Raw genomic sequence first — 16,232 nt, forward strand, 5'->3', positions numbered from 1 at the left:
TAATGTAAAATTGTTAGCTTGCAAGACAGGCAGACCACCCCTGCTTTCCCGAATTCCACCCTAGTGCAATTGTGGAAAATGTGTAATTTTATATCAAGGTTGTCTTTGTATTATTTGAAAACTGTTGGGGAGGGAGGCTGGGAAGGCTCAGCCTTGCCCTGTGTGCTGGGTTCTTGTTTCTGTGCCAGAGGGAGGTTTCTGGTTTGATTTTGTCGACTTTGACTTTACAGCACATGCCAGAGGTGGGGCTCAAACTGAGCAGCCCTCATTTGCTGAGGGAGTTACAAATCCAAGGCTTGAGTTTTCCTCAGGGTTCAGTGAGGAAATCACAGAGCTGCAGAGCAGTGAGGACTCCACTCCAACACAATCATGTTTAATTTAAGTACAGGTGAGTTTTTCTTTTTTCAGAAGGGAATCATGGAAGAAAGGCTTTGTCTCCCTTGGATCCATGAGCAATCCACACTGCAGATCAGCTTCCCCCCCCCTCCCCAGGGCTCGGTTCTACAGTTGTCACCTTCCACTGCTCATCAAGAGCAATTTTGTCCTTTCTGCTGCTGAGGGTGGGGAGAGGGGCTGTGGCCCGATCCCTGACAGCTCTCCTGGGCCGTGTTCAGCTGGAAGACGCTTGCTGGAGAAGAGTCCTGCTGGAGAAGCCTGGCAGTTCTTGCTGGAGGTGATTGTAACTGGCGTTTTCCTCAGTGGCCTGCAAGCATCCGGGGCACCTGGGCTGCTCCACAGCCAGGCCTCAGCACCCTGCTGCCCTCAGGGGCCATCCCCGTGGGCCTGTGCTCACCCCAGGGCAGCGTGAGCCCTGTGCAGAGCTTTCCTGGCTGCTTTGGGGACAGGGATGGCTCCGTGTTCCAGCCTGGCTGCCAGCAGGGAACAGCACAGACCCAGAGGGGCCCTGCGGAGTCCCCTCACAGCTCCTGAGGCTCTGCAGGGACAGCACCAAAGCTCCTGGGCAGTGGAGTGACGGCAGCGGCACATTTACCTTGTGCGCTCTGAGCAGGGACAGTGCTCAGCTGCAGGGAGTGCAGGGGCTTTGCCCCGGGGGCTGCAGCCAAAACAGCTCCTCAGATGACAAATCCATGGCTCAGGAAGGCCGGAGAGCCATGGATTTCTCACTGAGGTGGTCTCAGAACTCCACAAAACTGCAGCAGCTCACTGAACTCAGCATTCTGAGTTCTCCCTCTGTCCCAGGTCAGGCTGTTCTTTCATCTCTGACTTAAGGTTGAGCACATCCAGCATGAGAACAAACTGAACAAGTCAGTGCATGATGACAGAAAAAAGGGCAGGTAAGAAGTGACTCTCCTTGCTCTGGAGAGGGCACAGGGAATACAAAAAGTGCTGAACAGCCTCATTTGGGAAATTCACTGTGAAAATTCGTGTTGTCATATTTTTCAATAAACTCAGGGCTGGGGGAATTGAGCAGGAAGAAGAAGATTCCCCTATGGATAGGTGTGCTTTTCCTTGTAGAGGGTAGGCTTACTTTCTACAGCAGATAAATCAAGCTGCAGATCAATGCCTGAAATTTTAGGGATGAGAAGATCCACCCACCCTGTGACTCCAAAATGTGCTTTTTGAAGGGAGGACTCTTCTTGTTTCCCTTGTAGAAACAGATTCTCTACTTATGGATACGAGTGAGTTGTTTTTAAAGGAAAATCAAAACCTGGAGGAAACTGATTAATGATCCAAAGGAATATATTGTTCTGAACTAATAAAGTAAATGGAAATATTTATGTGCTTTATGTACACTGTACATTGTTTAAAGATTTTAAAAGTTAATATTCTACTTGAAAGGGCATGTTATTCACTATTAAATCCTCTGGTACTATGACAGTTAAACTTACTAGTTTTGGTACAGAAGTTTGGTTTATAATTTTATAATAAAGTTGAAATGTGATTTAGTTAACTTTGTTTCTGACTGTTACAAGCAGAGATCCTACAGCTACTGCTGAACCTCAGCCAGAAATTGGGATCCCAGGTCCTTAAATGTTGTTAGTGGAGGTGGAGGGGCAAAAAATTTACCTGACAACACAAATGACCTTGGCACCACAGCCAAGAGTCCCATGGAGCTGCTGGTGTGTTTTCCTGAACAGGAAGAGAAGAACCTTTGGAAAGTAAGTCCTGACAGCAAAGGAGAAGCTGCTTCAGTTTTATTTCTTTCTCTATAAAAATACCCAAACTTTAAAAACCCAAGGAGACTAAACCAGCACCTGGATAAGGGTGGTGGTCCACAGTACGGGCAGGACAATGGGATTCAGCAGTTCAGAGAACTTTTGTAATTCATTCCCCGGGGTTTGCTCTGGATCTCTGTAGCTACTCCTGAGGGCACTTCCCTTCTACCCACACCTCCGTGGAGGAACCTCCCCGTTCCTTCCACCTCCCCATTCCCAGCTGTGCTGCGCCAGCAGCGCCCCTGTGCTAGCAGGGGGCCACCAGCCTGCGCTTGCGGATGCACTCCCAGATCCACCTGGGGCTCACCCTCTGTGCCCCGGGGTTGTCCCCGATGTCCCCAATCACGTGGGTGGCCGAGGCCGTGTCGAACTCCTCCACCAGGTCCCCGTCGAAGGCGATGAAGTAACGGCGGATCCGGGCAAAGTCCTTCACCGAGGGCGCCAGGTACAGCCTGACGCCCGTGAAAATGTCCAGCAGGGGCTGCTGAGGGGGAAGGGGAAACAGAGCCTGGGCAAAACGTTCCTTGGCATGGAAGTGAACAGACAACAACTGCTCTGTACAACAACTCCCCTGTACCTTTTTTCCGTTGTCCTCCATCTCGGATGCTTTTCTCTTCTCCCCTCGTTTCTCCTCGGATTTCTGAGGGGATCCAGTGACTCCTTTGCTCTCTAAAAACAAAAGTTTGGTTCGTGCACGTGCTCTGTCCAGATCCTGGTTGTGTATTAAAGAGCAGAAGGGAAAAGTCTCCTCCCCTCTTTCTGGGAAATCCATGAATTGCTGTCACTAGTGAGACACATTTCTCTACTGGCAATGGTGTGGCTGCCGCTGCCACCTGCCCTCCCATGCTGCCACCACCGTGTCCTCTGTGAAACTGCTCAGCAATCTGCTTCACGTTCCAGCTCCGTTCACCTGGAAATCACCTCCAGCCACGTGTCCCTTTATACACAGGAATTCCATCCAAATCAAATTTAACACTGGCTCATGGCCAACAATCTCACACCAAAGGCTGTGACCTGCAGAAATGGGAGCAGGGAACTCCAACATGAACAGCACCATCAGAGCTGTTTCCATCCATCTTTCCCCAGTCCCAGGACATCCCAGAGCTGTGCCTACTCCATTCATCCTGGGCCAAACCAAGGATCTGAACAGCTTTGCCCATTATCCCTGAGATCCACGTGAAAGGTGGGATCAGCAAGAAGGCAAAGACCCAGAGCCAGGCTGCCCCAAGCACAGGGGACACAGCCCAAGGCTCCTTCCTGAAAGCACCATCATCTTACCTTCTGCCTTCTGGGCTTTTGCAGGAGACTTGCTTGGGGGACTCTTAATACTGCTGTGAGGTGTGGAGGACCTGGAATTCCCGTCATTCTCTCCACTGCTGCCAGCCGTGGACTCATCTTCCTCCCCAGCCGTAACATTGAAATCAGCCTTCTCCTTGGAGAGCTGGTACAGCTCCTGCCAGAGGAAACAGAGCACTGATCATGTCTGACACTGACACGAGCTGTGGTGCAGAGTCTGCTCTGCTTTTCTCCCCCCCGAAGTGTTTCCTCAAAAGCTTCCTCTCCCAGGACCTCTCTGCAGTCATTTTCCTGTCAGCTCTGTCCCAGCTCCCAGCATTCCACCCGTCTCCTGGCATTAAGGGAAGCCACATCCAACCGGCTACAGAGCCAGAGCCTGATTCACCAGAGGCTGAAGGATGAGCAGTGCCCAGGGCTCTCTGTGGGAAGGGCCCATCTGCAGAGAGGTTTGTTCCTCTCTCCTCCCCACGGGGATCCTGGCAGGCCCTGGGGGCTGCATCACTCCTTTTTCCATGGACAAGCAGCCCTGGCAGCTGCTGCCAGCCCCGAACTGCAGCAGCTCCCCTGAGCAGAGCTCCCCCAGTGCCAGGGCTGGCACCAGGCTCCTTCCCCCCAGCACAGGAGGGTGAGGAGGGGTGGCCGCAGCCCCGGGGCCCTGGCTGGTGCCACTTGGCCTCTTTGCCCCACGGGCACTTCCCAAATGCCTCTCCCAGTCTCAGCAACTGATGGGAAACTGAGTGAGCATGGAGAGAATAAAGGTCTGCCCAGGGAGGTGGCGGAGTCACCGTCCCTGGAGGTGTTTAACAAAGCCTGGAGGTGGCACTCAGGGCCATGGTTTAGTTGATGAGGAGGTGTTAGGTCACAGGCTGGACTCTCTCAAAGGTCCTTTCCAACCAAGTCCATTCTGTGAATGTGTGGTCACCTCTGAGGGAGGCAATTCCTCACCCTGTCCCAAGAGCTGATGGAACCAAGAGCCAGCAGAGACCTCTCTGCCCGGGCACCACAACACAACAGCTCAGGGGACTGACAGGCCTCCCCAGCAGAGCAATCCAGGCCGAGCCTGGCATGAAGGGAGAATGGCAGGTGCCACCAGAGGCAGCAGGAGCTGTGATCTGTCTCTGTGAGGCCCAGCCTGGCCCCATGCTGCCCACCTTGAGCTGCTGCAGGTTGGTGGCAGTCTGCCAGTCCTTGTCGTCGCGGATGCGGGTGCAGCGCGGGAAGCGGATGGAGATCCCGTCGGCCGTGTGCGCCTCGGCCTTGGAGAACTCGGCCCCCGTGATCTCCCACACCGGGGCTTTCTGCACACACAGGGAGGGACACACGTCACATCCCTGTGCTCTCTCAGCAGCCAGCTCCAAGTGTCTCACCCACACTCGCTCTCCACCCCAGCACACTCCCATTTGCACGGACTGACCTTCCTGCTCACCCTCGTTAGAAAAAGCTACTTTTTCACTGAGCCAGAGATCCTTCACTAACACAAAAGGCCAATTTCCAAGTAACACCTTCTCCTTCAGGCATACAGAGCATACTGACACATTCCCTACAATATCAGCAACTTTGGGGTTGCAGCTGTGTTTCAACCCTTTTAAATCATTTTTCTCATATCTCAAATTTAAAGTAAGCTCACTTCTGGAAGGGATTTAATGCACAAGAATATTTCCCAAAACTGCTGCAGGTGTGATTTCTTCATGAAGCTCTTAGCCTCAAATGCACCTGCAAGATTGAGAGATAAAAACTTGTGCTTAATTTCCCATTCCAAGTATGAAGATTCATTTCGTAACAGAGACAACTTCTAAGTTGTCCTTGTAAAGGATTTATAGAAGATTGCAGAATGAGGGCTGGGAAATGTTAAATGGTTACGAGAGCACTTACCTTTGGATCTGGGACAATGAAATCTGGGTAGTAGATTTTGTTAATTTTTAGCCACCTTGGAATTTTACTAGGATCCTGTTAATTAAAAGCACAATTAAAATCACTGACACTTATCATCATATATAAACCTAATTCTACAATAGAAGCTGCCGAAACACAACCTAGAAGTAGATCAGCATTGAGATATTACATTGCCTTTGCACGGGTGAAACTTGCACTGATCTGCAGCAGTTTCTCCCATCTAGAAAATCACCAATATTGCCTGAAACACAGCCCTCAATCCCTGTCATTCTGTGTGTGAAACAACAACAGTTGTTCCAACTGTGATTCATATAAAACTATGTTTAAGAATCTACAACCTTGCAAATGGCCTTTAGGATGTCAAAGTAATATTAAAATTCAGCTGTTTGTTTGTGCAGCCTTGAAAAGCAAGATTAGTCACTCACAGAAATTTTAACTCCAGCCCCAGCTAATGGAGCCACCAGAGCCTGACCCAGCACTTCCCTCCCACAGCCCCATCTAGTGACTGCCTTTGCCAATCACAACGTGCCCAAACATCCAGATAAAAAATTGGTATCTTCCCTACAAAACTTTGTCCTAGCAGGAAACAGATGGTGCCTGGCTTCCCACTCAGTGTCTGGGAACAGATCCCAGGCAGTGCCTCCTCCAGGAGCTGGCTGCTCTCACTTGTGTCAAGCAGCTGATGTGCTCTAACTCTGGTTCGTTCCAGCAGGAATGAATTCCTGCAGTGCAGCAGGGCCTCGAGGGCAGCTGAGCCCTTTGCTGAGCATGCCCTGGCTCCCCTCTCTCACCTTGCTGATCTTCACCATGTCCAGCTCCGTCTGCAGACGTGCCAGGGTGGCGTCGTCGTGGCCACCAGAGCACTTGGTCACCGTGCACCACTTCTCACTCTTGGGGTCGTAGCAGCCCATGAGGAAGATGGACATCATCCCACCTGCACAGGGACAGCGGCCTTCACCTCTCCCACAGGACAAGCCACAGCTTTTCACAGCCAAAACCCTTTCCCATCTTTGGGAGTCACAGGGGCCTGGGCTTGTGGTGGTTGCAGGGCCACTCACAAGGCCGAACGGAGCCCCAGCAGCCCAACCCAACACCTGCAGCTCTGCTGTGCCAACCAAGCCACAGCAAACCCCCAGCAAGGACAGGATGGGCTGCAGCAGGTAACCACTGCTCCAGCCACTCTCATTCTGGAGGCCTGGAACAGGAAAAGCTTGGGAGCTCCTTGGACAGAGAGATGTGCGACTTCAGCCAACCCCAGACCCACCTTTACTGCCTTGTCCATAGAAAGCCCCCAGCACCACCAGGTCAGCTGTGTCAGCCATCGCCCCCTCGTTGAGATAATCCTTCTTCACCTTCAGCCAGTGGCGTTTCCCTGGCTCATAGTTACCCTGTGCAAAGGAAGGCAGAGCCCCCTCAGAGACAGCCCCTGGTGGGCAGCAGCTCCTCAGACAGCCCCGGCCTCTACCCAGCTCAGCAGCTCCTGAGCAGGAGGAGCACCTTGGACTGGATGTCAGCACCGAGAAGCACCCAGAGATGTTTCCACAATGCTCAGTGTGTGATTGTGTCTCAGAGCTGACTCTCTTGTCATGCCCCAGTTCCCAGCTTACACCAGTGCAGGGTGAATGGAACTTGCCTTTAGATCTTTCAGCACCAGCCCCTCCAGCCCCTCCCGGATGACTCGGGTGATCATGTCTGCCAGGTCTGAAGCTTTCTGCAAAGGAGAGGGATCATCGTTAGTCCAGGACTGTGAGAAGGGCTGAGGTCTTCAGCCTTTTCATTTGGAGCTAAACCCAAAGCACCTGCAGAGGGAGGAATAGGTAATTTTGTAGTACTTTCCCATGGAGAATCCTGAACGCGTTCTCTTTGCTGCACATGCAGTGACAGAGCTGGGAATATGTCCCCAGAAGAGAAGGTTTGTCTGGTTAAAAAATACCCCTCAGAGATGTGGCTGCCCCACTGGCTGTGCCCCAGTATGGCCCATATCAGATCTGCTCAGCCAGCAGTGCCAGCTTCCTTCTCCATCCGACTGCCTGGGGACCTCTGAACCTCCTTCTGCCCAAAATGCCCAGGCATTCTCCACCACAGCCAAGGAGCCACAGAAATCAGTAGCAATGAGGAAAACAATGGGACATCAGGCTTGTGCATATCCAAAGGAAAACCCCAGTATGTTGCTGCCTAAATGCAGGTTTTAGCAGCCAGGATGTCTCAGGGCTGTGTGTTTGGGAAGTGGCCCAGTCTGGCTCCCTTCAACCACACTGCAGTCACAGCACAGACTGAGTGACAACAGATTTAACTCCTCCTAACAGGGTCACAGTGACAATGGCTACAAGATCAGTAACAAGCCAGAAAACCTGAGGTATGCAAGTTAAGATTATACTGAAGGGCTTGTGGCCAGGAAAAGATGGGAACACAACGCTGGCTCAAGCCTTGCACACAGAGCAGGAGAACCATTTTGCCAGGGTGAATTTGCAGAGTTAATCATAAAAAAAGAGTCAAGGGGTGGTGGAGCAGCAGGGTGAGGGCTGTGAGGGCACACTGGACTCACAGTGACGTGTTTCATCTCCGAGAACAGGATCCTGTTGGGGATCTCCACCATGTTGTCGTGCAGGAACTTGCGCCGCTCACACAGGGGCCTGGGGCAGGGCATGGAGAATGAAGGATGAGCAGCAATCCCAACAGGAACATTGAAAAAAGCTCTTTAAAGTCATTAAATTATTGATCTAGAGAGCTCCAGAGAGGACAACTAGTTCTTACTTTCCCCCAGGAAGAGATAAAATGGGAGTTCCAATGTTGGCAGTGTGTTTAGAGGACGTAAGACGAGCGGCTGAGATGCAGCTAATCCCAGAATTTTGGGGAGCAAGAGGAGCTCCACAGGGAAACTCCTTGGCACTTCAAGCTTCCTCCCGTGCTGCCCTGATTTCCCAGAGAGTGGCCAGTGTGACAGCCCAGCTGAACTGGTCTGTGTGCATTCATGGGCTTTTCCAGCCAGTTCATCCTGGGAAACCAGCCCTGTCACACACACCTGTCCATCAGGCTGATGTCATTGAAGTAGATGCAGTCAAACACAAACAGGCAAACGTTGGCATCCTGGAAAGCAGCTTTCTGAAATACAATTAACACAATTCTGCAGTCACAGCAAACAGCTTTAGCAACGTAATAAAAGGATAGGTTTTTTTATCTCTGTATTATTTTAGGTATGATAAGCTCACACCTCTTCTAAAAGAAGCATTCTGAGAATTAAGATTTACACTGAATGAGTCCAAGCACAAGCTAAGAAGATAAAAAATGTTCATTTCCTAGGAATGGGAAATAATGCTAAAAATATTAATGGCTTTGGGCTACGCAACATCTGTCACTACTGCTGAAAAAAACCCCACCACATTTCTACAGACAGCAGATTAATGGCTACTTTTAACTTAAGCACTTATAGTTTAATTTTCATTTTCCTGTCCTCCTCCTCACCCCCATTCAGTCTAGACACAGGCACTACATAACACTTACATGGAATAATCACTGCATCCCCGTGCTCTCCCAGGCTGCCATACATTGCTCAAGCCATGAGAAACAATGACAGAATTGCCAGATTTTCCAAAGATTTTTTTAGTGTTATTGTAATATTAATTTAAAATTAGTATTTTAATATTAATATCTTGGAGATGAAGTTCTATTAATGTCCTGGCAGTGATCAGGTTAATGTCAAATCTACTGTATTAGAGCAGTAGCTTTTCAATATCAGCCTTCTCAATAATCTTATTTTTTTCCCCAGATGCTCTAAGAAGCACCAGAGCTCTGAAATTATGCTGTGACAACAGACTGTGTTTAAGTCAGCAGAGTAACAGCCTCCAAACACAAAAAAGACATTTTTATTTAATCTTTTTTTACCTTGTGCACACCAAGAGTCCCAAAAGGAAGTGGCTTGCCAGTTTTATTGTCAATCAGGAGAACTTCTGAATCCAGGATCATACTTTGCCCACCAGGGAAAGCCTGGGGGATGAAATCCTTAAAATGGGCTACCTTGGGAAAAGGAAAAAAAACCAGAAGAAAAATAACTGGCTGAAGAGAGGGATTCACTCCAATGCAGGTGTTTTCTCCACAACTGTATGAGGCACATGTGGCACATCTGCACTTCTGATACCCAGAGCAGTCTACAAATAGAAAAATGAGGTTTTCATAACAGAACCAAGACACCCAACTGGCAGCAAGGCTCCCAAAAGGCAGTGCATAGAGAGGATTCTACAGCTGAAATTTAATTTCAAGCTCTTAATGTGCACCAGAATTAAATAATTACAGTTTCAAGCGTTGCTTTACCGCATTCTACACGTCTATACAAATTAGGAACAAGAGAAGGAATCCTCCTTGCCTGCAGAAGGAGGCTATTGGGAATGCAGTGGGGGAGCTAGCACAAGGGGGGAGGCAGTGCTTACTTTGTGGGGGAGCACAGGTTTGAGGCTCCTGCTGAAGTAGCTGAAGTGATCCCCGTTCTTGTGCACCTGCACGCGCTCGCCGTCGTACTTGATCTCGGCGTACATCCCGTTGGGACACTTCTTCATGGCATACTCGATGGACTTGCAGGCCTCAGCCTGGGGGACAGAGCATCCAAAACCCAGGGTGTTGGGATTTTAACTGAAATGGGACCTCTGAGAGATGTTTAAAGCATGATTTATCGCCCTCAGTTTCATGAAGGGTGAGAAGGCCTTCACCGCATACGCCAGGGGTTCGTGGTCAGTGGTCGTCAGTGGTCACAAGATCACAGGTTACAAGGTCTCTTAAAGGTTAATTAGCCAATAAACTACTGCCACAAAGAATGCTTTTACATTACTTTTCACTTCATTGGTGTTTTCACACCAATCCCTAACTGATTTGTCTTATAAGTCTCTGCCACAATGCAGACTCTCTTGACCAATCATCTAATGACACACAAACTTACAGTACAACACCTTAAAACTCCTTATTACCTTCATAACTACTTCTGCATCTTAACTTTTAAACCTTAAAACTTTCCACTACCTAGCTTAATATGTCTCTGCTTAAACTACTAACTCACATTCTTACTTATGGTCTCTAAATTTGGAAGCCTTTGCCAAGGTCTGAGGTTGAACCCTGGATTCTGTGCTGTATTTGACCCTGTATGCACAAGGTTCTGAGAATCCTCTGTGCTTTAATTTCCCACACTAGGTGATACATGGAAAATAAAGCTCATGAATGAACTACAGTGAATTCCCTTGTGGAGCTTTTTGTCCAGAGTAGCTGTTAGCAAGTCCAAGTTTTCCTTAATTATTCACTTACTTAGAACCATCTGCACATGGCCAGAAAATTAGAGCTATTCACTGCTTATCCCCTCCAAACCCTTTAAAATGTGCACTGTGCCTTCTGCAGGAGGTGTGCTCAGCCCAGAAGTAAACACTTAACCCTGCTTTGTTCACACAAAAAGCCAGACTTATTTGAATCTCTAATCCACTGGAAAAGCTTACACTATTTCCAGAGAAAGGATCAACTTCTGCAATGACAGCAAGAAAATAGAAAAGTCTGAGAGAAAGACTGAGAGCGAGGCAAGGTTTTAGCCTGGCAGTGGCACTGAGGGTGCAGGGTTCAATACACTGAGTATACTGAACATTTGGCGGTAGGAGATGCTTTTTAAACTGGCATTAAACAACACCGAGGCCTGCACAGGCACTCTGCTCCGTGCCTGGCTGCCAGGAGGGGCCCCAACCTACCAGCATGGGCTGCACCGGGGTCATGAGTGAGGCCTGCACACTCAGGGTCTTCTTCAGCCCCGGCACCTTCTCGGCCTCCTGCTGGTTCTGCAGCACCCGCTCCACCACGTCCTGCAGGTTCCGTGAGGCCTTGAACGCCTCGTAGGCGTTGGGATCCAGAGCGTCCAGCCTGCACGGAGAGAGGGGGACACGGATCAGTCTCAGGGCTGCTGCTGCTGCCTCAGGAAATTATCATTTCTGGGCTCCTGTCACTTACACGTGCTTTGCTCCAGCGTTCATTTTCAAGTCGTGCTTAATGAGCCTGATGATGCACTTCAGGTCGTTGCCCGTACACCTGGGGAAGAGAAGATTCAGCAAAGGTGTGAATGGAACAGCTTTCCAGCTGAGAAGAAGAAACTCATCCAGGTCTCTTTAAAAAATGGTGCTCCCCTTGCAGAAGGTCTAAACAAAACTCAGGACACCTCTTAACAGTGACACCTCAGAGACACAAGGGAATATCCAAAAGGTTTTCCAGAATCTTTATGCCAACATTAAGTCTGCCTCAGTGCTGATGTACCTTCCAAAATTTACTTAATTAATGCATCAGGAGTAACTGGTTGGGAAATCCTCAGCCCCAGATCAACACAAACCCAGCTAGACCAAGAATCTTTGTCTTAATTACTTGAATGCTTTCCCCAACATACTTAAGAACAGCAACTTAATTAACAGTTAAACACCATTAGAGTATTATTGCAAATCAAATTTTGATTGAAGTGTGCTGACAGGCAGGGACAAAGTTCTCTGGCATGAACAAGAGCCATAGATTTTCTCCCTTGCTGTCAAGATATCTCAATCACACCACTAACAGCAGCTCACAGATGTTAATTAAGCTCAGTTTCAGCGGCTCATGATTAATTTTTCACCTTCTCCAGCTTGTAGAGAACCATTCCAGTGTCTGTGCAAACCTTCAGAGGCTGATTCCTTCCCTCACCTGCGACTGATCTGCTGCAGGACACTCTGCTGGTCATCCTCCTTGGTGAGCTTGGACAGCTGGATGAGGAATTCATCGACCTCCTGGATGGTCAGGAGGCTCTTGGCTGCTGGAGGACACGTCTTGCTCTGCTCGAAGAAGATCCGGATGGTCTCGGAAACATCTCCCTGTCTCCAGAAACAAAATCAGGGGGTGGATGAGAGAATGGGGCTGCCACTGGGGATTCTGCGTGGTTCCAGTGAGGATAAAGGATAGCAGTGATGCTGGGATTGCATTAAATCAGAATCAAACACTTAAGGAAGCTGCCACGACACATAAAGCTGCTCAGCTGTTTAATTTGCCAAGAAAGGTAATAAGGAGTACCAGCATCATCTCATGGCTCTATTTTCCACTGCTGCAGCAGCACAGACCCTTTATTTCCTCAGGAAGAATCCACTTGTAAATCCAGGGATGTGGGACAGGCTAGTGATGTCACTAGAAGGCAGCACACAGCAAGGCAATGAGCAGAGATGAAAGAATTACCTTTATCATCTAATTCACCCCTTTTCTGCACCTTGCAGTGAGTCAGAGGGTGCAGAGTCAATCACCCGCTCCTGTGCACAGGGACTGGGTGCACAACTGAGCACTTGCAACTGTAGCAGCTTAATTGTATCAACCAACTGCAGCTGCCAGTGACAGGTCTGTTAATTGAATCCCAGGTTTTGATATGCGATGGTACAAAAAGAGCAATATAAATCAGTTCTGTAGGAATGTGCCAGACAAAGGAGTTCAGACAAACAGCTGCAGCCCAGCTTGCCTAGAAAATTTCAGTCTTGCTTTCTAAAGCTTTGCCAGGTGAATTCTTATCCTGCTTTCTGTTCAAACATGATTGTCTACGGGTTCCAGATGGCAGAAAATGCTATGAAAACTGCTAAAGCCAAGGAAAACCAAAATAAATCACCAGCTCCCATTCTAACAGTCAAGCTAAGGAGTGAAAATCCTAAACCATTACAGAATTTCCACAAGCAAAGGGCTGAACAGAAGAAATTAAGAGAGCTGCTGTCCGCACTCACCTGCTCCAGGTCCCGGACCATTTCTTCCTGGTTGCAGTTAAAAATCCTGCTGAACAGCTTTACAATCTGCTTATCATTCAAGTTGTAAACTATTTTAATGACACCTGGTAACAGCAACTTAATGGTCAGGTATACATCACCATGAAAACCATCTGGAAAAGAAAAAAAAGGCAGCACATTATAACTGTGAGGACTTATTTTCATGTCCAGGCTCCGGTTAGTTGTGTCCATTTATCCCTGGGGATAAAATCCACAGTTGGGGCTTGGAATTCTTAGGGGAAATAGCCACAATTTGCCTCTAAATCTGATCTCAGCACTAAATTTGGCACCTACAACAATGAGCGAGATATTTTTTGTCTGAATTTGCTATTTAAAGAGTTCACTTTTCAACGCAGAATCAGTTCAGAAATCACCACAGCACAAAGCTGGGACCACCCAACGATCAGATTTTAATTTCACTTTTTTTTTTTTTTGAGATCAGACCTTGAAGCTGACTCTGAGAGGGCTGAGAATTGCAAAGCTGGAGCCATACCTCCTGCAGATCCCTTCCTGAGGAAGTCCTGGATGATCTGAGTTTTCACATTGTAGCTTGGTTTTTCAGCCACCATGGCGCAGAGCTTGCGGAATTCCCGCAGCAGGCAGTCCTTGTGCTTGGGGTCACACCTGGCTGCAGACAGGCTGGCCTTGTGGGCAGAGTTTGCAGGGGCATCCTCTGAATTCTTGGGCTTGGCTGCATCAAACACACATCACAAGTTGCCTTTTTTTTTTAACAACACATTGCAAATGTTGAAGTTGCCTCTGCCTGGGAAGCTGGGAACAATCCCAGTGTGCTGGCAAAGCTTTGGAGCTAAAATTTATGACTTTTATAAAAGCCTTGTGACTATTTTCACCCTTCACATTACACCAGAATTTCCTAGATCTTAATTCTTCCCAGAAAAATATGGTGAAAATGAATTTCTCCTTCCAGATACCTGTTTTATTAATTTTTTTCTACTTTACAGGCTTTTACCCTTCCCAGCAAGAAGTTTTCCTTTCCATGAACACAACTTAGAAGCCCTCAGCAGTTTTTTCCAGGTTTTGAGCTCCACATGGGATAGTTTTAGCCTACACCTTAAGTCTGACTGGAATGAGCCAATGGATGCAGGGAGATGGAGTCAGCCTGACAATGTGGGTCATGGCAGAACCTTTGTTTCCTTGGGAAAACTGGAAATCCAAACATCTTTCAAGACGTTCTTTCAAGACTGACAGCCTAAGAAAGCACTGACAGCTTCTGACAAATAACCCTAAATCATCTATACGTAAAAACCTACTGATCTGGGCCAAGCTAAAACACCCCTTGGTGGTGAGATTAAAAGAAATTGATTTCCCAGAACCAATTTCTTAATTCTTACCAGAGAATCCAGAGAATTTCTTTGGCGGATCTTTTGTGGTCAGCTGTCCCGTGGCAGTGAGTTTTGCCTGCACTATCACCTTTTTCTTCGGGGTACCTCCAGTCTTGGAATTGGCTTCTGGAAAGCAGAAAGGTTCAAAGAGGCAGTCAGGAACAATCTCACACATCCCTCACCATATCATGTAGCTTACAAAGCAAAAAGCCTTAAAAGAAATGGGAATTGGAGAAGAAAAAAACTCGGGATTTTTTCAGATAACAAAAGTTAGAAGAATACCTACTTTATTAAAGATCACAAAAAAAAGGTGGAAATGGAAAATAACTGATGCTTCCTCATGGGTTTTATTTGCCCATGAATTAAATCACCTAGGCCTTGTCCCCAATCAGCTGTGACAAATGAATCAAGGAGTGTCAGTATAGAAGTGACCATTTCTTCCCTTTCCTACGGGGCTGAGAAGCACCACACACTTTGTCCCGAAGCCACACAAACAAACCCACGAGGATTTCATGGCAAAGACACAGCTGGGTGACAGCCTCTGGCATGACTTGAAAGTAAGGAGAAAAGTGACCCCGGCTCATGCCTCACCTGCGATGTACTTGTTGATTGTTTCTTTCTCCTCATCCTGCAGCTCTTCCCACCCCTCCAAGTCTGTGATGTCTTCAATTTTCTTGGTGGTGGCCCGGGCCTTGTCCAGCTTCTCAAAGATGCACTTGACATGGTACCACTCCTTCATGTCCCCTCCGGACTCGGTGAAAGGATTGGGAACGATCTTCCCAATGCGCACCATCCCCTTCACGATCTTCTCCTTGCACTTCTTGCAGCCCGCGGTGCCTCTCTTGGCATAGTCCACACAGTACCGCTGCTCTGCCATGTCCCCGGCAGCCGCGCAGGCCGAGCGCAGCCAGCTGCCCAAAAGCGGGGAGAGAGGGAAAGCGCCGGCAGCACGGCGCTGGTCTGGGGACGGCGCGGAGACGGGCCGGGGCAGCAGCTGCCACCAGCAGCCGGGGCTGGCTCCGGCAGAGCAGGAGAGCGGCCTGGGCACGGGGAGCTGCGGGCGAGGGCAGAGCAGCGCTGTGCCCCTGCCGAGAGCGCGGGCGGCGTGTGACAGCGTCCTGCCGCCCGTGGGCATCCAGTCCGCGCTGACGGTGCTGCGGGCGACAGAGGGGACACTGAGCACCCGCAGCGGCCCCGGGCCTCAGCCCCCGGCCCGGCACGGGCTCCGCAGCGGCGTCCATCGCCCCACACCCCGACCCCTCACAGCCCCCTCCTCGCCCCCAGCCCCTCTCCCCTCACGCCCCAGCCTCGCCTCGAGGCCGCTTTCCCGCCATGCCTACCCCGGCCCAACCACCGGCTCCCGCCGCCGCCGCCGCCGCCGCAGACCCCGGGCCGCCCCTCCGCCGCTCACCGAGTTCCTCACGGTGCCGCCATCCCGCCCCCGGCTCCGTCCGGACCCCCGGGACCTCCCCAGCCGCTCCGGCCGGGGTCGCCGCCTCCGCTACCGCCGGGACACGAGCGCACCCGCCCGGCTTCCGTAGAATCGCGCGCGCGCGCGCCACACCGGCCCCGCCTATTCCGGCGGTGAAGGGGCGGGTACGAACAGGCCACGCCCCTCCCGCCCGTTTAGCCACGCCCCCGGCACGCGCCCGTGGGCGTTTTCCCGCCTCGGGCGCGGCTGAGGCGGCAGTGGGACAGCTCCCGGGGCTGGGACTGTCCGTGCGCCGGGACCGGGACCGGGACCGGGA

General features: G+C 49.9%; 1 protein-coding gene across 3 annotated transcripts; it reads right to left on the minus strand.

Annotated features, from left to right (window-relative positions):
• Positions 1-2,125: 2,125 nt before the first annotated feature.
• Positions 2,126-15,998, minus strand: LIG3 (DNA ligase 3). Of its 3 annotated transcripts, none has more exons than XM_066201618.1 (20): positions 15,896-15,998; positions 15,076-15,638; positions 14,494-14,610; positions 13,635-13,832; positions 13,103-13,254; positions 12,051-12,217; positions 11,337-11,414; positions 11,081-11,249; positions 9,791-9,946; positions 9,249-9,380; positions 8,389-8,468; positions 7,912-7,999; positions 7,000-7,077; positions 6,631-6,754; positions 6,158-6,300; positions 5,346-5,420; positions 4,625-4,771; positions 3,456-3,630; positions 2,755-2,846; positions 2,126-2,658 (listed from the first exon to the last, which is right to left on the minus strand). In XM_066201618.1, the coding sequence occupies exons 2-20, from the start codon at positions 15,617-15,619 to the stop codon at positions 2,425-2,427; spliced, it is 2,949 nt and encodes a 982-aa protein (XP_066057715.1). In that variant the 5' UTR covers positions 15,620-15,638; positions 15,896-15,998; the 3' UTR covers positions 2,126-2,424. The 3 variants fall into 3 exon arrangements, with proteins under 3 accessions (XP_066057715.1, XP_066057714.1, XP_066057713.1); XM_066201617.1 differs by having other exon boundaries at positions 2,126-2,661; XM_066201616.1 differs by having other exon boundaries at positions 2,126-2,846.
• Between the last annotated feature and the right edge of the window lie 234 nt (positions 15,999-16,232).

Source organism: Chamaea fasciata, unplaced genomic scaffold (genome assembly GCF_029207755.1).
Source record: "Chamaea fasciata isolate MVZ Bird 193981 ecotype frontalis unplaced genomic scaffold, bChaFas1.0.hap1 SCAF_21, whole genome shotgun sequence".
NCBI classification, from domain to species: Eukaryota; Metazoa; Chordata; class Aves; order Passeriformes; family Sylviidae; genus Chamaea; species Chamaea fasciata.

Coding starts and splice junctions, on each gene's coding strand:
- LIG3 (XM_066201616.1), bottom strand. CDS start 15,619: ATGCCCACGGGCGGCAGGACGCTGTCACACGCCGCCCGCGCTCTCGGC. Junction 6,301..6,630: donor CTATGGACAAGGCAGTAAAG/GTGGGTCTGGGG, acceptor GTCCCTGTGCAG/GTGGGATGATGTCCATCTTC. Junction 2,847..3,455: donor AAAAGCCCAGAAGGCAGAAG/GTAAGATGATGG, acceptor TTTTGTTTTTAG/AGAGCAAAGGAGTCACTGGA.